The following is a 24,838-nucleotide window of genomic DNA, read 5'->3' as shown; positions in this document are numbered from 1 at the left end:
ATAAAATGATTTTCTTAATTTGTCTATTTCTGTTTTCTAAATGCTTTGGGGGAACTTTGAAGTCACAAGTCAGAGGCCTGGCAGTTTGGTAGGATAAGTTTTTAAATGTTCACTGTCTTAGATTGTATCCTTAAGGATAAGATACTATGTATCTTTTGCTGGAATATAGTGGTTAGACACATCTCAGCAGAAGTGCCTTGTCACACTTCCATTAGGAAGTGTATACTTCCGCAGAGCTCTAAACATTTATTTTTTAATCCCTGAGTAGCCACTTTTCCCACTAGTACATAGTTTAGGGTTCAGCACATGGAACCTCGGGTCTGATTTTCGCCATAATTGTTATTACAAATAAAGGTTTCTTTCTAATAAAAAAAAAAAAAAAAAAAAAGAAAATTTCTTTTTTAAAAAAAAAAAAAAAAAGGGTTTGGAAATATCTCTTGTGTGACAACAGCAGGATACAAATGATCATCTGCAAATTCCCCAACAGTTAGCTCTTCTAATAGTTAAAGGAACTCTGTCCAATGGCCTGAGTCTGCACAGGGTCTGCTGCTTTTGATTGCCTGGGTAGACTTACACCCCAATAATATAAAAGAGCACACATACTCAAAAACATATTCTAGAGTTGTGGGTACCAGCATTTTCAGAGCCTAGGGCCAAGACTTCCTAGTTCTTTGATTTATAAATCCAGATACCCACAGGAAAAGGGACTGATTCCAAGATAGGACTTAAAATTTTCTTTTAAAAGATTGCAGGAGGAAACTGTTTCAAGCTGACATTTTTGGTTCTCTTATTTCCATGAGCACTCTTAAAGTAAACAGGGACTATTTGCAATGAAAAATCAGGGCATAACTAATTGTCACATATATAATATATTCAGTTTGGTTTTATATTGTAGGTGTTCAGTGATTATCTTTGTGTAGGTAGAGTTCTTTTCAGATGCTTGTTTAAATATGACAACTTTAGATTTTTTTTCCTGCCTCCATAATAAATGTTTTTTATTAGACCAATTAAGACAATGTCAGTTGTGCCAAGTGAGGACTGCAGAATTAGGAATTAGAATCCTGCAAGCCTAAAACAGGCTTGATCCACCACTTGTTGAAGCTTCTGGCAAAACTCCCATTCACCCCAATGGTGCTGGATTAGTCCTATTGTCTAGTATAATAAGCCCCAGTGAGTTAATCACTTAAAAAAGAGGAATATATTGAGTGGTTGTGATACCATAGAAACAAAGGATTGTTTAAAGGACATGGTGAAATAACAACACAAAATGTTTTGGCCTGTGCCATATAGACAAAGGGTTACTTGAGAGTTAGGGGAAACTGGAGCCAATATGAATAAAAGATGAAGTGGTGGGAAGGGATATATAATTATGGTTCTGTAATATTTCCACTTTCCTTTTCACTTTAGCTAGCCTCCCTTCACCTATTATTATCAACCCTGTGCTTTTGTATTTTGAGAGCTTCTTACTATTTGCTAGACCAGGGGTAGGCAACCTATGGCATGCGAGCTGATTTTCAGTGGCACTCACACTGCCTGGGTCCTGACCACCGGTCCGGGGGGCTCTGCATTTTAATTTAATTTTAAATGAAGCTTCTTAAACATTTTGAAACCTTATTTACTTTACATACAGCAATAGTTTAGTTATATATTATAGACTTATAGAAAGAGACCTTCTAAAAGGTTAAAATGTATTACTGGCATGCGAAACCTTAAATCAGAGTGAATAAATGAAGACTTGGTACACCACTTCTGAAAGGTTGCCGTCCCCTGTGCTAGACCATTCCTTATTCCTTCATAAATGTAGGCTTGGATATGCTAGAAATTTCATCACCTTGAATCTTGCCACATGTCACCAGAAGTAATGCTTGAACAATTACTATTTTTGATCTTTCTACAGTCCTGTTTTTTGTTTTGTTTTTCAGGAATATTTTGGGAAAGCGATTATCTTTCTCTTGGGCTAACTTCCAGCAGGGACCAAAAACTATTTAAGGGCAACCAGCTTTAATGATAATGAACTAGATATTTTGTCTGCTGCTAGCCAGCTGCCTCAAAAATCAGTGCTGGTCAAATAAGTTCTCTGAAAAAATTGTTCCTGCTGAAATTTAGTGCTTTAACAAAATTAGACAGTTCTTCGCATGACAATATGTTATGTGCAGACCTAAGCAAGGTGCTATGAACGGAATAATAATCTTATCTAGGTTTTCATACTGTGCTCATCACTCTATTATCTGAGTACCTTACAATTTCAACCAAATGATCACAAAGGGAGAATTTTGTTTCCTTATTGCAAACTTTTGGATTATATTGCTTTTGGCAGAGGAGATGATAAGCAGAGAGATTGGTATGAAGGAAGCATGAGCAGGGACCTGGGGGGAGGGGGAGTTAGAAGAGTTGGTTTCTATTCTTGTTTCTGTCTGTAACTTCAGCTAAATCTCTCAGTGAATCAATTTACCTAGCTATAAAATGGGTATAAAACCTCTGTCATGGGGTGCCTTGAAGATTACTTACTGTTTTTAAAGCATTTTTATATCACTGGATGAATGGCACTATAGAAGTGCGCAGTATTATGAGTAAAGTATATTGCCAGATCTTCCAGACCCTTTGAATAACTATGAAAGAACTAGATTGTTTTCTTATGTACTTGTGACTAAATTAGAAAAAAAGTCTTATCCATAGAGGAAAAACTTGGTGAAACATTCACTAATATAGGGTTTTTCAGATGTTAAACATAGGCAGCATAAGTGAGGCGTTGATTTGAATGCTGGGAATTCAACAGAGCCTCCAGTGGAGAAAGACTTTTTTACAACATAATCCCTCTAGTCTCAACTGCTCAGTCATTATTAAAATTATTTTACAACTTCTTTACTGAAAGGGAAAAGGGGTAACTGAGTGTGGCTTATCACCCATTTCACACAAAGCGCTCTGATATTACGTTACATCTGTTCTCGGCAGCAGAGTAGCCGGTATCTTAAGAGACCTATGTGGAATGAGCTGGTGGCCTTAGTCCATTTCCTAGTGCACATGACCACATCAGCCTCCCCTTGCTGGCATGAAGTGGGATTGTTGTTACCAGAGTGATCAGACAGGCCAAGGACTGAGTTGGCAAGAAAGACTGAGTTATCTTCTAACCCCTCTAGATTAGGGTTGAGGCATCTCACCCGAGTCTTGTCCCTGGAGAACTGTGAGACCGCCTGAATGGCTGCTGCTTGTGCTTTGCCATTTAGTGTTGTTAGAACTCCATAACGTCAAGTGAGATTTGAGAACTAGACCCCAAAACAAACAAACAAAAACTTTTACAAGTACTACAACGTGGGTGGTCATCATGGCTGCATAAAGAAACGATATGTCCATCAGTTTCCAGGGGGAAAGAAATGACCAATGTTAGTAGCATATATCTATGCTTGGGTTGTCTAAGTCAGGATGATGAACATGGGTTTGAAAGGTCTTGCTTTATTACTGTAACGCTTTACTCTATGCTTTCCAGAAAATTGTCCAAATTACTATGCAAGTGTTTATCTAGCTTTCTGAATGTTTCTGACAGCACTCCAGATGGCAGTCTGCCTTTGAAGCTTAAAACACCCTGGACCAAGACTAGCATGTGGAAAAGATTTCAACTTATGTTGATCAAAATAGAGAGGCTTTCACAATGAGTGAACCTGGGAAAGGGGGGAACTCAGAGGAATTGCTGGATAGTTAGATGAAAGTTACCAATTGCATGATTTCAGTATTTGGGTGAGGCAAGAAATACTCAATGTTTTTGGATGCTTTATCTTCCTAATCATTTGAATAATATAACTGTTAAAGCCCAAAACTTTTTTTTTGCATATTTTCAGACAAAAATACAAAATAATGTTCATGTTCTTATAACATGCCCATCACCATAGTATCTGAGTGCCTGAAAGCAGAAATATTCTTTACATATAACAAATATTGATAGATTTAAGCAGATTGAGAGAGAGATGTAACACTGCTCTACAGCCAAAATGCTTCTGAAATAAATGTAGTCAAACTTTACTAATTCTGGGTCACTGAGAACGAAAATGATGCTTAAAATTGTTGATTGGCTCTAGTTTTCAAGATATGCTATTGGGTCAGTATATACGACCCTTGACTTGGGAATGGCGGAGGATAAGTGAGTTATAAAGGGAAGGGATCTCAATTTAAACCAGAAATTACTAAAATACATCTTTGACTGGATCTATGAATAAATCTATGACTGGGTTTGGATAGTACTTGCTTTTTAGGCAAAACAATGAATGATGCAATCTGAAGCTGGTATTGCGTCATACATGATATGAATTGCATCATGTTATTCCTAGAAATCATGGATGATGCAATCATAACGAAGCTTACATCACTCTGCTGAACAAATTGCCCTATATCAGCTCTAGAAATCATACAGTGTCGTGCTGTCTTATTTGTCAGTGTTTGATTTTGCAAAGGGACACATTTCTGTTTAGCCAAAGTGAGCAGAGATGCCTCATACTTGTGTGAACAGTGCAGATAACTTCTGCTATGTTTGTGGTGAAGTGACTTTTGCATCACAAAAGCGCAGTATAACCACTATGGTTAAGAAAGCCTATCACCTTTATTTTGGCTGCAAAATTGGAGATCAGGACAAGAGGTGGGCCCTACACATATGCTGCAACACTTGTGCAACAACTCTTCGCCAGTGGTTGAACAGGAAAAGGAAATCTATGCCTTTTGCAGTGCCAATGATTTGGAGAGAGCCAACAGATCATACCAGCAATTGTTACTTCTGCATGGTGCCTCCAGTTGGGAAAGGTGTGTCAAAGAAGAAAAAGTGGACTGTGCATTATCCAAACATTCCATCAGCTATACGCCCAGTACCCCACGGAGAAGGACTGCCGCTTCCTGATGCACCAGAATCATTCTCACTTGAGTCAGACGAGGAAGAGGATGAAACTTCTGGTCCTGAGCCATCAATGTCACAGGACCCACATTTTCTCCCATCCTCCTCCTCTGAACCACACCTCATAACACAAGGTGAACTGAATGACCTTGTCAGGGATTTGGAACTACCCAAGAGTAAGGCAGAGCTGTTGGGCTCCAGACTACAGCAGTGGAATCTCCTGGCAGGTGATGTTAGGGTTTCCATGTTCCGTGACCGTCAAAAGGATCTTGTCCCATTCTTCTTCATGGAAGGTGATCTTGTAGCCTGCAACAACATCGATGGTGTGATGGCAGCCCTCAACATCGTTCACGATCCAGATGAGTGGAGACTGTTCATTGATTCATCGAAGACGAGTCTTAAAGCTGTTTTACTGCATAATGGCAATGTTTTGCCATCAATTCCAGTTGGTCATGCAGTCCATATGAAGGAAACCTATGACAACGTGAAACAACTTTTGAGGTGCATAAACTATGACCAACATCAGTGGCAGCTTTGTGGCAATTTGAAGGTTGTTGCTCTCTTGCTTGGTCTGCAGACTGGATACACAAAGTACTGCTGTTTTCTCTGGGAATGGGATAGTCGTGCAAGAGATTCCCACTACATCAAGAAAGATTGGCCACTCCGACAGTCATTGGAGCCTGGGAGGAAAAGTGTTTAGCATCCACCACTTGTTGAATCAAGGAAGATTTTGTTACCACCCTTACACATCAAGCTGGGTCTGTTGAAGAACTTTGTCAAGGCCATTGACAAAACACAAGCAGCTTTCAAGTACCTCCGTGGAAAATTTCCAAGGTTAAGTGAAGCTAAGATAAAGGAAGGTGTCTTTGTTGGTCCTCAGATTCGTGAACTTCTTCGAGATGATGCATTTGACCATGCACTGCGTGGCAAGGAAAAGACAGCATGGAAAGCCTTCCAGTTAGTGGCAATAAATTTTCTCGGAAACAACAAGGCAGACAACTACAGGTTGTTGGTGGAAAACCTCCTCAAGGCATACAAAAGCCTTGGTTGCAACATGTCACTAAAGATACATTTTTTGCACTCTCATCTAGATTTTTTTTCCACCGAACTGCGGAACAGTGAGCGACGAGCACGGCGAGCGATTTCACCAGGACATTGCAACGATGGAGAAACGCTATCAGGACAAATGGAGCCCATCAATGCTTGCAGACTATTGCTGGACAGTGACAAGAGATGCTCCATTTAATGAATACAAGAGACAAGCCAAGAAGCGCCGAGTAGACACTGAATAGGACTAAACTATGTACATAATAGTTTTTTGCCTTTTGTTTCATAATCAGTTTTATTTATATAACCCTTTTGCTGATTTTTAAAGTATTACATAAACAGGACAGGTGAAATATTATCATGTAAAGCAACCATAAACACATGAAAAGGCCTAGGTTTACAATTTATGATTAAAACTCTACTATCTACGCAATATACATAGACATAAAATGTATCTTAGAAACAGTAGCCAATCAGTTGTTTTAATTGTCATATTTGAATTCAGCACATCAAAATACATAATAAATAGCACATTTTATCTCTGAAGCAGATGACTTCTCAAAAATTGTAGACCAGTGTAATCCAAGCAATAAGGACACTAGTTTTAGCAGTGACCTTAGGTACATGGGGTCAGTTCATTGCACAAAACAGAAGGAAGAATTTGTTTTACGCTGCAGTGTCTTTCTGCAAGAAGGTAGTTTTATTAAGTATCCATTTCTTAAGTGCCCTTCATAATAGTATCTAAGTGCTCTCTATAAATCTTGAGTATGAGGAATATTCATAAATGCAGTAGCTTCAGCTTCATATCTGCACTGCAAATATTAGAGGCTGCTGTTCTGGCTTAACTGAAGCATTTTATTGCTATGTCTTCAATTTTACACCTCTGCTCTAAGAAGGTTTTTGAAGATTCTTCCCCTGCTACCTTCCCACTCTTAGACAACAATAAAAACAACATCTGCATTAGTCAAGCACGGGGCTTACACTTAAGTAAATAAATCAATGTTTATAAGCACCTAATAGAAGTGGCCTGATTTTTCAGAGGTGCTGACACTGGTGGCTCTCAGTGCTTTTAATGGGAGCTGTGGTATGGTGCCTCTGAAAATCAGGCCACTGATGTAGGCACCAAAATGTGGTTTTCAGTGCTTAACTTTTGGCAAGCAGGTTTGAAAATTTTGGCCATCATGCTTTGAAGAGTCAGTTTAAATGGTCATTGTGTCCTGGTTCTAACGTGTATCCCATCCAGCTTATTCTCCACACCCACACACCCAGCATAAGGCACAAAACCCAGAGGAGTTCAGGAGAAGACAGGGCCAGGCCATTTGGCTGAGGACTGGTGGAGTGTGCATGGTATTGGCACTTGGCATTGAGATCCCAGAGCCCCCGCCAGCCGTCCTTTTCTGTGTGTTTGTTTTTCCCCTAAGAGAGGAGCGTTTAACTGTAGCATTTACTTTGAAGTAGATGCTGGAGACACACATTTAGTCCTTGGACCACCTGGATCATGTGGACTAAAAATAACTCTCAAACAGTTTATCCAGGCTGACCTCATTTGGAGTAGGGGTTGCTCTCAAGGTGGGAGGCTCGGACTGAGGAAGACTCAATACTGAGTTTGTACTGAGAAGGTTGGTTGCAAATGTAAATGTCTGAAACACAGGGAGAAAGCCTCCATAAGAACGGCCACACTAGGACAGACTAAAGGTCCATCTAACCCAGTATCCTGTCCACCGACAGTGGCCAATGCCAGGTGCCCCAGCGGGAATGAACAGAACAGGTAATCGTCAAGTCAAGTGATCCACTTAACATAAGAACATAAGAACGGCCATACCGGGTCAGACCAAAGGTCCATCTAGCCCAGTATCCTGTCTACCGACAGTGGCCAATGCCAGGTGCCCCAGAGGGAGTGGACCTAACAGGCAATGATCAAGTGATCTTTCTCCTGCCATCCATGTCCATCCTCTGACAGACAGAGGCTAGGGACACCATTCCTTACCCATCCTGGCTAATAGCCATTAATGGACTTAACCTCCATGAATTTATCCAGTTCTCTTTTAAACGCTGTTATAGTCCTAGCCTTCACAACCTCCTCAGGTAAGGAGTTCCACAAGTTGACTGTGTGCTGCGTGAAGAAGAACTTCCTTGTATTTGTTTTAAACCTGCTGCCTATTAATTTCATTTGGTGACCCCAGTTCTTGTATTATGGGAATAAGTAAATAACTTTTCCTTATCCACTTTCTCCACACCGCTCATGATTTTATATACCTCTATCATATCCCCCCCCTAGTCTCCTCTTTTCCAGGCTGAAGAGTCCTAGCCTCTTTAATCTCTCCTCATTTGCCGGCCACTGCCAGCTTCTGGCAGACAGAGGCTGGGGACACCATCCCGGCTAATAGCCATTGCTAGACCTATCCTCCATGAATTTATCTAGTTCCTTTTTGAACCCTGTTATAGTCCATAAGGAGTGAGAGAGTTAAACTATTTTGTCTCTGCTTGAATTCAGCTTCTGCCCCTGAGGCTCTGAGCCCCGCCTGGCGCAGTTGTGCTGAAATAGGCAGCGTCGGGCTAATAAGCTGCCCGGCCGCTTAGGGGCTGGGTGTGGGATCCAGCTTGTCCTAAGGGGGTCGGTGCATGGGGCAGCAAACCTCTTCGGGGCTCGCTCTGTTCGCCGAGTTCGCGCTTCCTGCCCGCTGTCCCGCTCAGAGGCGTGAACCTCCCTCCCCCGCCCCGGCAGATCCCGGGCAGGGCGTCCCCCCGTGGGCTTCCCGTCTCCATCCCGCGCCCCACGGCGCTTCCCGCTGCTTCGCCCGGCCAGGGGAGCGCCGCGCCGCGCTGCGCTGCGGGGGCGTTGACAGGGCGATGCCAGTCAGCCAGGGGGAGGCGCGCCCTGAGCCCGGGCGCGGGACTAGCTCCCCTCGGCCCGGGCGCGTCCCACAGGGCGGCTGCTGCTGAGCCAGGCTCCGCGGGAGAGACGCGCAGATGTCTGGCCACGAGAGGTGTCCATCCCTTCAGGTAAGGGCTTCCCCAGGGGCCAGGCCCGCTTCTCGCCCCTGGACTTGGGCTCTTGTCGGGCGCCTGGCGGGGTTTGCAGACCATTGCTCTTGACAGGGCAGTGGGTGGCGGGGATGCGTCTGCTCCCCTTCGCTTGGATCCTGCGCTGAGCGCTGGAAACGGGCTTGAATCCTTGCCTGCGCCTGCCCTTCGGCTGTGGTGCGGATGGCAGCAGCTCCCCAGCTCCGGCAGGATCCGTGTCCTGCCGGTCAGCAGCCCCCAGGCTTGTGACAGTGTTGTGGGCTGGCTGGCTCAGTGCATGCTCCTAACAGGGACGTGCCATTACTGCAGCAATTTCCCCAGGCAGAAGGGACCCGGCTCCTGCACACAACTACCTAAACGCTGGTTGTTTCTTCTCGGTTCTCTTCCCTGGGGCTCCAGGCTGCCTTCTTCAGCCAGTGGGACAGATCCTGCCTTCAGCGGCACCCGTGCAACCTCATGCATTTCTGTGGGATTGTAGCAGTGTAACTGTCAAGAGAATTGTCAGTAATGCACACTTCTACAGACCTTTACTTCTTCATAGTAATGAATTTTAATTAAACCAATACTTTTAGTCGTCTTTAAAAAATTTCACATGAAAATATTTCCAATATCTTGATGCAAACAATCATATTGACTTTTTTTTTGTATTTCCTTGGCTAATGTTTGTGCTAGTTAAAAATATAACACACTGCATTTCTCTAACACCCTTTTTCCCAACCTCAATTCGCCTTTCCACCACCCCCTACTTAAAAAAAAAAAAACCCAAAACAAAACACTTCTTTTTCACACATATACAGCTGTGCCCTCAAGTACAGAAGTTCCGTACAGCAATGGGACCTGCAGAAAAATGTGAGAATGCAGCTATTTGTGGTTAAAATATTTTAATGTTACAGCATAGAAAAGATAATCGGGAAATTTAGTGTAAGCCCAGCTAGTCCTAACTTCTGCTGACCAACAAATCTCAATACATACACTATTTGTACCACTCTTTATCCTTCATCCTTTATCCATTGGACCTTCTTTGAAAATGTGTTATGAGAAGTGCTCTGATATGTACCTGTTTAGTCACTGAGAAGCTTCGATAACCCTGCTAGTTGAAAATTTATTACCAGCCTACATGGAAATGCACCAAAGGCAAAACAAGATTTCATCTACAGTTGGACTCTTGTTTTTACTGAGCATTGCCTCTCATTTGAACCACTGGATTGAGACTCAGGAGATCTGTGTTCAAGTTCTGTCAGAGGCTTCTTATGAAACCTTGGGCAAATCACTTAGGTCTAGAGCCTCAAAAATACTTAGGCTCCTAACTTCCATTGGAATCAATAGAAATTAGGAGCCTAAACACCTTTGAGGATTTGATCTGAATCTCGGTACTTTAAATCTCCATCTGTGAAACTGACATACTTCCCAAGGTGTTGTGAAGATCTTCATTAATGTCTGTGAGATGACCAGATACTTCAGTGAAGGGAACCATAGAAGTACCTAGATTGATAAATATGTTAACACACAGCACTAGTTAACGTGTCCTCACATGATATTATAGACATATTGCCTGTCTACATTTACTGGCAATTCTGGGTCTTTCTGTTTCCCTCCATCTCCAAAGTCTCAGACTGCCTGCTTACAGGGTCACTCTGAAGGTCAGTAAGCCCCAAATTTGATCTGATTGTTTTTTCTTATCCATTTGCAAAGTCCACATATTAGGGTGACCAGATGTCCTGATTTTATAGGGACAGTCCTGATATTTGGGGCTTTGTCTTATATAGGCACCTATTACCCCCCACCCCTGTCCCGATTTTTCACATTTGCTGTCTGGTCACCCTACCACATATTGTTATGTTTATAGAATACATGATGGTGTATAGTAGCACAAAGGCTCTATTGGCATGGATTTGGGCTAAGTTATGGGGGTTGTCCAGAAACAGTACTCATCAGAACTCTATACCCCCATATGTGTTGTTTGTTTTTAAAAGTGTCCTTTTTAGTTCAACATTAATTTTATCGGTACTACTTTTTTCTTATTCTTTTGCCTAAAATTTGTCAATGTTTCCTTATGCTCCCCCAGGGCCAGCTCCAGGCACCAGCTAAGGAAGCAGGTGCTTGGGGCGGCCAATACAAAGGGGAGGCACCTCCTGGTCTTCGGCCGGAATTCGGCGGCGGGTCCCTCAGTCCCTCTCTTCTTCTTTGAGCTGCCACTGAAGTGCTGCCGAAGAGGAAGAGAGGGAGCGAAGAACCTGCCGCCAAATTGCTGCTGAAGAATCGAGTGGTGCGATTATCAAGTGGCGCGATAGAGCTGCCGAAGATCAGATTTTTTTTTTTTGCTGCTTGGAGCGGCAGAAAAGCTGGAGCTGGCCCTGTGCTAGTCTTATATTCCAAACTGTTTAGATACCATCTTTTTTGTTACATGGCCAGAACAGTGGGGCCTCAATCCATGACTGGAATCCCTAGGCGCTACTGTAATACAAGTAATAAAAATAATTAATATAAATTCCAATATCCTTAGTTACAATGTACAGCCTTGGAATAAAAAAGGGGGAAAAAGAATAATACATTTTAGAAACCTCAAAAACTATTGAAAATACTGTCCTGTACAGTTCAATATAACTAAAAATTTACATAAAAATAAAATTACTAGAAAGCCTAGAAATCATGGATCCATAGATTCTAAGTGATCACTGTGATCATCTAGTCTGACCTTCTGTGTAATACAAGCCATAGAACTTCCCCAAGATAATTCCTACAGCATATCTTTTAGAAAAACATCCTATCTTGATTGAAATCATTTTTCCATTTCTCTCTACGTGTTTCTAATGTTTGTGGTTTGTGATTGTTCAGACTCTGGACCAGATTCTCAGTTGGTATAAATCAGTGTAGCTCAACTGATTTCAGAAAAGCATCACTAATGAGTGGAGTCCAGGAAGAATTAAATAGCAGAGAAAAGATTTTAAAAGGGAAAGAAAAGAAATCCATAAGGGTAAAAGCTTGGATGCTTGAATTCCATCTCTGATGCCACCAAAGGCAATACAGTATATTTAATTTTTGACATTCATTATTTATTCTTGCTTGGAAGTTCTTCCAAATCCCTTGATATGTAGTAAACTATCATTCATTCCTCACAGCAGTCCTTCAAAGGAAATCTCATCCATCCATATGATCTCTAAACTAGTTATAGACGTCCTGAGGCTGAAGGTTGCTGGCTACTTGCTATACGGTGCTGAGCACCCTAGCATACTGATGTCAATAAGAGCTCAGCACTTGGTGAGATTAGGCCCCAAATGGTGGAAGCAGATTTTACCATCTTTGTAATAATATCTTTCTTACACATGGCATTTCTAGTGCCATCAATGTCTTTCAACTGAAGATAAGACTTCTAATTTGAATAAAACCACATACAATAACAATGCAAAATTGTCTTGCTCATATGTCCAACACTGATCAGCTTTTGATAAAATATGATGCCACCTAGACTACTCTGTTTATAATAATGAGTTGGGGGATTATATTAGAAGATCTGAAATTCACAGCAGGTGTTAACCCTTAGGAAATCAGCTAATCCTAAAGGCAGTTAAAGAAATAGTGGTTAAAAATGATTAATCACCTTTCCTGAAGTACAGATAATACAGATTAGTAGAACTAAGAGACTTTAAAAACTATTATTTTCTTTTCACTATTTATACTGTTTGCATTCTTTTCATGTTGGGCAATATAAAGGAACTTGCCAGCCAGTTTCATACTTGTGCTGATATAGAGTTTCTGGTTGATTTCACTCTCAAGTTCTCAAGCAGGAGTAAGATGCTTCAATGTTTAGGTTGCAAAGACTGCTGAAGAATGTTTATTAACGAACAAACATTAAGGACACTGTTTTTCACCGGATTTAAAAAAAATCCTGGCAACATTTCTGTGGGTTTTAGATTTTGTAAAACTTTATTTTCCCTGACCATTTTTATTTTTTTCCTGACAGTGTCCCTGTAAAAACTGGCCAGTTTCCTGATGAGTTGCTAGGGGGCACTATTGTGTGGATGAAAGAGCTGCTGCAGAGGAGAGGCCTAATCATGAGTCTTGAGAGGAGCCAGTCCAGACTTGACTCTATTCACTTGCCTGTCTCCGGAACCCCTCACATCCTCCAAGCCTGTCTGCCCAACGTGCCACTCCTCTGCCCGCTTCTTGGTCCCACCCTGCTCCTGAGGCCAAGAAGTTGCTGAGGACAGGGAGGCACTGGCATAGTGTCAGCATCACATCTGAGCAGAGAAGCAGGAGGGAAGTGGCTGATAGCTCAGGTGAGATGAATGGATCTCTTTGTCTATTGCAGAGGAGGGGTGGGGTTTCAAGGCTTCTCAGGGTGAGTAGAGGGCAGCAAGAGAAGATTGGGGATCTGAGAGGGAGGAGGAGGGTGAGCACTTGCTGTTGGGAGAAGTGTGGGAGCCACCAATACTGCTGCTCCCCCCCTTACCACTGTAGTGGGTCAGAATTGTGAGAGTGGAAAGCTGTTGCTTTAAGTCAAGTTCATTTTATAACCTTATTGAACTAAATCCTCAAGTAGTGTTCATTAAGCATCTGGTTAATTATTGAAGGCCCTTTATTAAAGGAAGTGTAGTATATAATCTGCTTTATGTGAAGCCTTATGTTCCTTTACAAAGAGGGAATATTTGCTGCATAATATAATGATTCACCTACAGAAGCTTGTAATGAACAGGTATTTGTGCCATCACACTGGCTCTTGGATCTTTGGCAGTTGCTGTAAAAACAGATCCGGAAATTAAAGGAATCCACTGGGTGGTAAAGAGTTTTCTATCTGTTTTGTATAAAATCAGTAGAGTCAGCAGCATTACTGTGAAGCAAGAGTCCTGTAATTTTAAGTGTGTGGGAAAACTCATTTGAATAGGTGCAAACAGTCTATGTACATTTAGCAGGCTGTGTCCCATAAGTCCACTTGACTTAAATATACTAGTCTGTCAATATTTGCACCAGGCTGAGAGGGGAGAAAAAGATGCAGTGAGCAATAAGGGGAGAGGATTGAGGAATGTGTATGGAGCCAGAGAGGGAACAGGAAGAAATGAGAGCAGAGATGTAAATAGGTGTAGGATTGAAACTGAAACTCAGAACTTGAAATGTGAGACTGCAAGCTCTTCACTACACTGAGAGTTTTTAGCAGTTTTCTCACAGTTGGTCACCAACTACGGATGCTCCAGCAGTGCTAGCGAAGATGAGAACGCTAGTATAGACCGCATGCAAACATTTTTATCACTATATTGAAGCCTTCTCTGAGCAGATCTAGACAAATCAGTGGTAAGCACGCTGGCACTTGATCTACACTAGTGCTTCCACCAGTTGAGCAGCATTGGTACTAGGCCAATGGTGGGAGAATTTCTAAAATTCTCCATGTAGGTACAGCTTAAAACAGTGGCTCTGAACCTTTCCAGACTACTGTACCCCTTTCAGGAGTCTGATTTGTCTTCCATACCCCCAAGTTTCACCTAACTGAAAAACTACTTGCTTACAAAAGTTAGACATAAAAATACAAGTGTAAGAGCACACTATTACTGAAAAATTGCTTACTTTCTCATTTTTACCATATAATTATAAAATAAATCCACTGGAATATAAATGTTGTACTTACATTTCAGTGTATAGTATGTAGAGAAATATAAACAAGTCATTGTCTGTATGGAATTTTAGTTTGTACTGACTTTGCTGGTGCTTTTTATGTAGCCTGTTGTAAAGCTAGGGAAATATGTAGATGAGTTGACGTATCCCCTGGAAAACCTCTGCGTACCCCCAGGGGTACACGTACTCCTGTTGAGAATCACTGTCCTAAAAGACTGGAAAGGATTTAAGGAGATGATTTTATCGGGGGAATGTTGAATAGATGAAAAGGGGAAAGGCTTGAAGCGGGAAGGCCAGAGAAGAGAAGGTTGCAATTATTATTTATTATTTGCATTACAGTAGCACCTAAAGTCCCCAACTAACTTTGGGACACTTATTGTGCTAGGTGCTGTGCATATGCTTAGTAAGACAGAATCCTTGCCCTGATAGGTTTATAAGCTAAATAGACAAGACAGGCAAAGGGTGGGACAGGAAACAGAGGCACAGAAAGATGATAATAATAAAACCTACCTCTTATCTAATGATTTTCATCATTAGATCTCAAAGCACTTTGCACAAGAGGTCAGTATCCACATTTTACAGATGGGGAAACTGAGGCACTCATCACCACCACCTCTATCCCCAAGACAAACACACACACACACACACACACACTGGAGTCACTCACAGCCACTCCTCACCTCCGATGCACATCCTCCTCCCCCGATACACTGGAGTCACTCACAGCCAATTGTCCTGTTCTGTTCATTCCCTCTGAAGTATCTGGCATTGGCCACTGTCAGAAGACAAGATACTGGGCTAGACGGACCTTTGGTCTAACCCAGTATGGCCATCTTTATGTTCTTATGATAGGAAAGGAGGAATTGCCATACAGGACCTATAGTCCACCTCATCGGGTATCTTGTCCCGGATGATGGCCAGTAGCACATGTTGCAAAGGGAAGTGCAAGAATACCCATAATAGGCAGTTATGGAATAATCTGCCCATAGGAGAAGTTGTTTCCTAACCTCTGTCAGTTAGCAGTGGATTTATGCCTTGAGGCATAAGGCTTAATTATCACTGTATAATCTGCCTGCTCTCTAATATAACTGTGGATGTTCTCATTACCTATATCAATGTCTAATCCTTTTTAAAATCTTGTTAAGGCCTTGGACTTGGTGATGATTACATTCTTCAGACATGTGTGGCTTTATTATCATGTTACCTTTTACTTATTGCTTTGCCAAGCTGTGCATGCTACTATTAATCAGTCTCTCTGTTGGGTAAGAGAATGTGGAGGAAAGATAGACATGGGCAGGGCCGGCTCCAGCATTTCTGCCGCCCCAAGCAAAAAAAAAAAAAAAACCCCCGCCCGCGCCCGGCGGCCGCAATGGGGGAAAAAAAAAAAAAAAAGCCGCGATTGGCGGCGGCAGTTCAGCGGCAGGTCCTTCGCTCCTAGAGGGAATGAGGGACCTGCCACCCCCAAATTGCCGCAGGTGCTCCCCTCTCCCTTGGCCACCCCAAGCACCTGCTTGTTAAGCTGGTGCCTGGAGCCGGCCCTGGACATGGGGAACACAAGAGACAAAACTCCTCTTATGTTCTAGATCAATGACTTTAACAATCTTGTCAATGTTAAATGAACTCACTGTTTTTATGATTACTGACAAATTGAATGGTCTGCATTGTGACCGAGAGACTTAAAACTGTCATCTTTGTGCTCTTCCCCCATCTGTTGGTTGTATCTACCTGTTTTCATAGAATCACAGAATTATATTATAAACTCTATTGAGCCAGAAATCATTCTTCATTGTGTTTGTACAGTATCTAGCATAGTGGGGAAGACACCATTATAATGCAAATAATAATAATTGCCTTGCTTTGATAATAGTGCCTTTTGGGAAGGTCTTATCTTTTGGATTGATTGTAACATCCTTTTCAAACAAATTGTTGCTGCTGCTATCATAGTCCTCCTCTACTTATTTTTACTATAAGCTTCATGGAGATTTACTTGATGCACTTTAAAACAAAATTGTGATTACTCTGATCTATATAAGTGGAACAAAAATAAAAAATATGCATTGTAGGACAAATTTTCAAAAATGGCATCTATAATTGTGGCACAATCAACTGCAGGTGAAACTGACAAAATTTAGACTTAAAATATCTGATATCACCAATAAAATAGATGGGGAAAACGCCAAACCTTAGCACCTTCCCCCTGTGATCAATATCAAGGATCTGCAAACAAATTGTAGATCTAACAGTGATTATTAAATATACTGATAAACCTGAACCAAAAGGGCAGTTTGAGAATCAATGACAGATTTGTATTGATTCATTGTTGTGCTAATGAGGATTCTCTTAAACACAAACAAAACAGTTAACAGAAAGTGAAGTTACTGATGGTTTTATATATGCAAGCACTGGAATAAATTGCCTAGGGAGGTTGTGGAATCTCCATTATTGGAGATTTTTAAGAGCAGGTTAGACAAACACCTGTCAGGGATGGTCTAGATCGGGGATCGGCAACCTTTGGCACGCAGCCTGTCAGGGAAATCCGCTGGCGGGCCGGGACATTTTGTTTACCTGCAGCTTCCACAGGTTCGGCCGATCGCAGCTCTCACTGGCCGTGGTTCTCCATTCCAGGCCAATGGGGGCTGCGGGAAGTAGTGTGGGCCGAGGGATGTGCTGGCCGCCGCTTCCCACAGGCCCTATTGGCCTGGAACGGCGAACCGCAGCCAGTGGGAGCTGCAATCGGCCAACCTGCAGATGCTGCAGGTAAACAAACTGTCCCGGCCCTCTAGTGGATTTCCCTGACCGGCCGCGTGCCAAAGGTTGCCAATCCCTGGTCTAGATAATACTTACTCCTGCCATGACTGCAGGGAACTGGAGTAGATGACCTCTCGAGGTCCCTTCCAGTCCTATGATCCAATGAACACTAGCAATAATCCCCCAATACCTATGTGTGCCGAGGTCAGAATCCATGTTGTATTCTCAATTTTAACCAATTTGTATTTTATGTGAATTATGTTCCTTTAGCGCAGCGGTTCTCAAACTGTGGGTCGGGACCCCAAAGTGGGTCGGGACCCTATTTTAATGGGGTTGCCAGGGCTGATGTTAGACTTGCTGCGGCCCAACGCCTGAGCCCCAGTGCCCAGGGCCTAAGAGCAAGGGCTTCGGCCCAGGGAGGCGGGACTTGGGATTTTGGCCCCCACCCTCACCCGAGGCAGCAGGGCTCGGGCAGGCTCAGGCTTTGGTTTCCCCTCTTGGGGTCATGCAGTAGTTTTTTTTGTCAGAAGGAGGGTCACGGTGCAATGAAGTTTGAGAACCCCTGCTTTAGCGCATCCAGATCCTTATGTAAAAGCTGACTACAGCTGTCATTGCAATGGGATTGCTATCCAGGCCTTAACAGGTTGGTTGAAAGGGTAAAGCGAAAAGAGAATCTCATTGTTCTGATACAGGAACTGACATTTGGGAGGTGAACTTTGTTATATACTGAATTGTAGCCATGCATGTCTAGGTGCACTGGAGAGATGTGGCTGATTGTAAGGTGGATAGAAGAGGAAATGGAGATATTGTTAAATAATAATGCATTAATTATTTGTCAAAAGTTTTTCAACTAATGCTCAGGTTTTTCTTTTGTGAAGCAAATTCAACAAGGTTCTAATTTTTTTAAGTTTTAATTTTCAGGTGTTCTTGAAAAAAGTGCGTGTGCTTTGGGGGTGGAAAAGGACATGAGGAATAAAAGGACCTGGGAGCCCACTGATCAGAATGAAACAGATGTTGAAAGATTTTTCAAATCTATTGTTAGTTGTGCTCTGTGATTATGGTGAGTATTGTAACTCTAAAAGGAGTATTGTAGATATTTAACTAAAGTCATTTAAAAATGTTAATGTGTAGTGGTGTTAACAGATGATCTGGTGCATTGGGAACATACACAGAATCCATCTCAGGAGTGCCCAGAAATATAGTCTTGGACTTGTGAAAAATTTAAATGACTTAAATAAAGGTTGTATTTGTATCAGAACAGAAAGAGGACCTTCTCCAGCTGTGGATTTGTTCAGAATAAGAAACAGAATATACTGAACAGATTTCCGTGGGTATCAGCAAGCAATCCTGGCTGCCATCAGTAACTAACTGAGCAATGTTATATGGCCTACCTTCTATATCACTGTATTTCACATAATTCAAAGGAAGTGGGGGAATGTAGAGCAATGAAATTTTTTTCCAATGCACCTAAGTGATGTAGGAGCCTAAATGCCAGTTTTCAAAAGTAACAGGCACCTAGGTGCTTAAAAAACATTGACTTTTCAGAGAGACATGACTTACTAAGTGTCTAACTCACTTTGAAAATGGGGTTTAAGCTCCTATATCACTTAGATGTTTTGAAAATGTTATCCCTAACATTTAAATTAAGTGAAGTTGGTATTTTGACTCTCAGTAAATTTTCAAGCTCAAGCAAGAAAATTAAGCCATGCATTGCCCAACCTTCATGTACAGCCTTGAAAAGTTTGGAGTCCTGATTTAGTCTGCTTCTATGTATGTGGTGTGGTAACAAGCTTCATACTGGCCAAAAAGATGAAGACCAGGTATAAATGGTGCAACATTTACAGCTATTTGCTCTCAAAATATGTGCGAAAAAAACTGAATTACAGACAATTATTAAATACTGCACCTGCCCCATTACAGAAACCCACATCTTTGCTCCCAGCACTATGACAAGAGATCAGTTCTACATTTAACAAGCCTTTCAATTGTAATAGTTTGGGATGTAATCTAGCTCACAGTAGAAATGGGGATGTTTGTTTTTTGTGATGGCATGTAGCTGTCAACTCCCTGTCATTTTAATCAGACAAGTTTAACTTGAAATACAAACTTAACAATACAGTATTGACTGAGAGACACAGTGAAGATAAATGATTAATCCACATATGTCTGGGTGAAATGAAATATTACAATGTCTATAACTTTTGAGGGGACAACCATGCATACAAACATTACCTAGTTAACCCACAAACGTAAAAGCCATGATTCCTACACTAAATGGAACTTTGTTCAATCAGTCTAATTACCAGGGGAGGCTAGGGATGCTAAATCCTCATGATAACATTTTTATCATTTTAGCTCTTGTAATGACAATATTTCTAATATAAAGAATACTCCATGGTCCAGAAAATAACTGCCAAATAATTTTGTATATACACTCATTTGATTTATGGTCACACACATCTGCTTTTACCCATCTTTTCACCCATCTGTTTCCTTCCCATCTCTGTACGTCAGAAGTACATACTAAAAATACCTGTATAATCTGGAAAATTACCTTGCAGTAAAATAAAATATTCTTCTTAAACCTTATCATCGTTACTAAGATGTACACTTTTTAAAAATCTGACTGCCAGTAAAATACTGGTAGCTGAGAAGCCTAATTGGATTTAACCATAATTAAAAAAAAAATAGAATAATACCCAGAAATACAAAATTATTTTCACTTTTAGGAGAAAAAACTCTGATTGCAATAGCAGCCAATTCTTGCTATAACCACACTGGCAGGTCACTGGCATCACAACCAGGACCCACAAAAGGCTGAAAACAACCCAAGGCAGGCTATCCATACTATTGGGACCAAATTCTGGCTAGTGATGCACCCACCTTCATACCAGAAAGCAGCAGCAGTATGCAATGGAAATTGACTGCCCATATTCTGACCCTTCCGAAAGTCATAAGAACATAAGAACATAGGAACGGCCGTACCAGGTCAGACCAAAGGTCCATCTAGCCCAGTATCCTGTCTACCGACAGTGGCCAATGCCAGGTGCTCCAGAGGGAGTGGACCAACAGGCAATGATCAAGTGATCTCTCTCCTGCGATCCATCTCCATCCTCTGACAAACAGAGGCTAGGGACACCATTCCTTACCCATCCTGGCTAATAGCCATTAATGGACTTAACCACCATGAATTTATCCAGTTCTCTTTTAAATGCTGTTATAGTCCTAGCCTTCACAACCTCCTCAGGTAAGGAGTTCCACAAGTTGACTGTGCGCTGCGTGAAGAAGAACTTCCTTGTATTTGTTTTAAACCTGCTGCCTATTAATTTCATTTGGTGACCCCAGTTGTTGTATTATGGGAATAAGTAAATAACTTTTCCTTATCCACTTTCTCCACGTCACTCATGATTTTATATACCTTTTTCATATCCCCCCTTAGTCTCCTCTTTTCCAAGCTGAAGAGTCCTAGCCTCTTTAATCTCTCCTCATATGGGACCCATTCCAAACCCCTAATCATTTTAGTTGCCCTTTTCTGAACCTTTTCTAGTGCCAGTATATCTTTTTTGAGATGAGGAGACCACATCTGTATGCAGTATTCGAGATGTGGGCGTACCATCGATTTATATAAGGGCAATAATATATTCTCAGTCTCATTCTCTATCCCCTTTTTAATGATCCCTAACATCCTGTTTGCTTTTTTGACCGCCTCTGCACACTGCGTGGACATCTTCAGAGAACTATCCACGATGACTCCAAGATCTTTTTCCTGACTTGTTGTAGCTAAATTAGCCCCCATCAGATTGTATGTATAGTTGGGGTTATTTTTTCCAATGTGCATTACTTTACATTTATCCACATTAAATTTCATTTGCCATTTTGTTGCCCAATCACTTAGCTTTGTGAGATCTTTTTGAAGTTCATCACAGTCTGCTTTGGTCTTAACTATCTTGAGCAGTTTAGTATCATCTGCAAACTTTGCCACCTCACTGTTTACCCCTTTCTCCAGATCATTTATAAATAAGTTGAATAGGATTGGTCCGAGGACTGACCCTTGGGGAACACCACTAGTTACCCCTCTCCATTCTGAGAATTTACCTTAATTCCTACCCTTTGTTCCCGGTCTTTTAACCAGTTCTCAATCCATGAAAGGCCCTTCCCTTTTATCCCATGACAACTTACTTTACTTAAGAGCCTTTGGTGAGAGACCTTGTCAAAGGCTTTCTGGAAATCTAAGTACACTATGTCCACTGGATCCCCCTTGTCCACATGTTTGTTGACTCCTTCAAAGAACTCTAATAGATTAGTAAGACATGATTTCCCTTTACAGAAACCATGTTGACTATTGCTCAACAGTTTGTTTTTCTATGTGTCTGACAATTTTATTCTTAACTATTGTTTCGACTAATTTGCCCGGTACCGACGTTAGACTTACCGGTCTGTAATTGCCGGGATCACCTCTAGAGCCCTTTTTAAATATTGGCGTTACATTAGCTAACTTCCAGTCATTGGATACAGAAGCCGATTTAAAAGACAGGTTACAAACCTTAGTTAATAGTTCCGCAACTTCACATTTGAGTTCTTTCAGAACTCTTGGGTGAATGCCATCTGGTCCCGGTGACTTGTTAATGTTAAGTTTATCAATTAATTCCAAAACCTCCTCTAGTGACACTTCAATCTGTGACAGTTCCTCAGATTTGTCACCTACAAAAGCCGGCTCAGGTTTGGGAATCTCCCTAACGTCCTCAGCCGTGAAGACTGAAGCAAAGAATCAATTTAGTTTCTCCGCAATGACTTTATTGTCTTTAAGCGCTCCTTTTGTATCTCGAACATCAAGGGGCCCCACTGGTTGTTTAGCAGGCTTCCTGCTTCTGATATACTTAAAAAACAATTTGTTATTACCTTTGGAGTTTTTGGCTAGCCGTTCTTCAAACTCCTCTTTGGCTTTTCTTATTACGTTTTTGCACTTAATTTGGCAGCCTTTATGCTCCTTTCTATTTGCCTCGCTAGGATTTGACTTCCACTTTTAAAAGGAAGTCTTTTTGTCTCTCACTGCTTCTTTTACATGGTTGTTAAGCCACGGTGGCTCTTTTTTAGTTCTTTTACTGTGTTTCTTAATTTGGGGTATACATTGAAGTTGGGCCTCTATTATGGTTTCTTTAAAAAGCGCCCATGCAGCTTGCAGGGCTTTCACTTTAGTCACTGTACTTTTTAACTTCTGTTTAACTAAACCCCTCATTTTTGCATAGTTCCCCCTTTTAAAATTAAATGCCACAGTGTTGGGCTGTTGAGATGTTCTTCCCACCACAGGGATGTTGAATGCTATTGTATTACGGTCACTATTTCCAAGCGGTCCTGTTATAGTTACCTCTTGGACCAGCTCCTGCGCTCCACTCAGGACTAAATCTAGAGTTGCCTCTCCCCTTGTGGGTTCCCGTACCAGCTGCTCCATGAAGCAGTCATTTAAAGTATCGAGAAATTTTATCTCTGCATTTCGTCCTGAACTGAAATGTTCCCAGTCAATATGGGGATAATTGAAATCCCCCACTATTATTGGGTTAGTGGGGGCTCTGTCAGTGTATGACCAGAATATTTCTATTCTTATACAAAGATAGGGAAAGGGCACTGTGGGCTAGTCTCGGTCAAAGTGACCAACCCAATGACAGCTGCCCCCAGTAAAAGCAGAGTGGGTGCCAAGCTCTGAAGGCAGCAGCATCGCCAGCAGCAGCATAGAAGTATGGGTGGCATGGTATGCCACTCTTACTTCTCTGCTGCTGCTGGCGGCGGCACTGCCTTCAAAGCTGGGTGCTCAGGCAGCAGCCACTGCTCTCCTGCCATCCAGCTTCAGGCAATGCCGCCACCAGCAGCAGCAGAGAAGTAAGGATGGCAATACCGTGACCCCCAATATGCTTGTGATCCCCTTTTGGGCTGGGGCCCCAAATTTGAGAAATGCTGCGGAGAAATCACACATTTTTCATGGGTTGGTCATGGCATGAATAACAAATTTCATGGATGTGTAACACATCCACAAAATTTGCTATTTATGCTGTGATCAACTCACAAAAAATGTGTGATTTCTCCACAATTTAAGTAGCCCCCTAATTATGATACAGTCTTTAATTATATGATCACATACCTTTTTTTTCCACAGGACCCCTGACTTATTCAGTGCACAAATTGGACCTACTCTGGGAATGAATCAGGGTTGTGTAGTGAATGAGGCTATTTTCTGTAGGACCTCTTCCTCATTGTTTCAGAAGTTGCCAGGTGTGTAGTGAATGAGGCAGGGAATTCCAGGAAGAGAAAGGGTAGAGAGTTTCATGGATAAGGCAGTTGAATGTTGCCTTGGAGAAGTGGAGTCTATCCCTGCTTCTTCCACAGAGTTTCTTTGTGATGCTGGGCAAGTCACGTAAGCAAAAATTCTCACAGGTGGCCAGTGTCTGTTCCTCACTTTCGGAGTGCCTGATTTGCCAAAGTGCTGAGTGCTCACAACTGCAACTGAGTCAATGGGAGCTCTGCTCTGGACATATAAAGGGCTATAAAATGCTAAATATTCTGAAAAATCAGACCTTCTGAAATTGGAAATCAAAAATTTAGCTGACACCTTTGACAATATTTGCCTTTAAATCTGTGCCTTGGTTCCTTATGTGTAAAATGGAGATAATACCACCTCACTTCACTAGGGTATTGTGAAGATAAATTCATTCATGTTTGTAAAGCACTAAGATACTATGATGAGAGCACCATAGAAAAGCCGATGAGGAAATGAATAATTCCGTATGATCAGTATAGGGTTTGGATGGTATGCCTTAAATAAGGCCTGGGACTACACATTGAATGATGGGGATAAAAGGAAATATTCAATAATTACCCATTCAGTGAGCACCATCCATCCAGGGCACAGAGTGGAACACAGTCATGTGGAGAAAATAGTATATAATCATATAATTCAAGACTGTATCAAAATGCATATGCACAATGGAGCTGAAGGGAGGTTGCACAGGCAATCTTATTTCAGACATTTCCTAACTTTTGAATGCTTGACTTTGCAACCTTAGTGTTCTTCCAACATTGTTTTTTAATGTAATTATAAATAAGGCTAAGATTTTGTCATGGATATTTTTAGTAAAAGTCAGACAGGTCACGAGCAAAACAGAAGCCATGACCTGTCCCTAACTTTTACTAAAAATATCCCTGACAAAATGGGGATCTGCAGATCATAAGAACATAACATAAGAACAGTCATACTGGGTCAGACCAAAGGTCCATCTAGCCAGAGGTGAAAGTAAGCCAGTCCGGTCCGGCACGGCGTACCGGCAAGAGCCAGTACACCGTGCCGGACCGCACCGGCTTCCGCGGCCGGGATTAAAAGGGCTCTGGGCTCCCCACAGCGGCGGGGAGCACCGAACCCTTTAAATCCCGCCCGCAGTTCCGGCGGCAGGGCTGGGGCCGGGATTTAAAGGGCTCAGGGCTCCCCGCAGCCGCTGGAGCCCCGAGCCCTTTAAATCCCAGCTGGAGCTGTGGTGGGGATTTAAAGGGCCCGGA

The 24,838-nt window shown here is 41.9% G+C and overlaps 1 protein-coding gene across 1 annotated transcript in view; it reads left to right on the top strand.

The window, feature by feature from the left end:
• The first annotated feature begins 12,908 nt into the window (after positions 1-12,908).
• Positions 12,909-24,838, top strand: part of LOC112117666 (thrombospondin type-1 domain-containing protein 1) — a 30,454-nt gene continuing 18,524 nt past the window's right edge. Inside the window, exons 1-2 of the mRNA XM_026653670.1 lie at positions 12,909-13,221; positions 18,218-18,356. Of these exons, the coding sequence (XP_026509455.1) occupies positions 18,299-18,356 (58 nt within the window). The 5' untranslated portion in view covers positions 12,909-13,221; positions 18,218-18,298. The remainder of the gene's footprint in view (positions 13,222-18,217; positions 18,357-24,838) is intronic.

Source organism: Terrapene carolina, unplaced genomic scaffold, assembly GCF_002925995.2.
Source record: "Terrapene carolina triunguis isolate 2854851 unplaced genomic scaffold, T_m_triunguis-2.0 Scaffold142, whole genome shotgun sequence".
Taxonomy (NCBI): Eukaryota; Metazoa; Chordata; order Testudines; family Emydidae; genus Terrapene; species Terrapene triunguis.
Note: the sequence above shows the minus strand (reverse complement) of the source record. Positions and strands in the feature narration are given on the sequence as shown.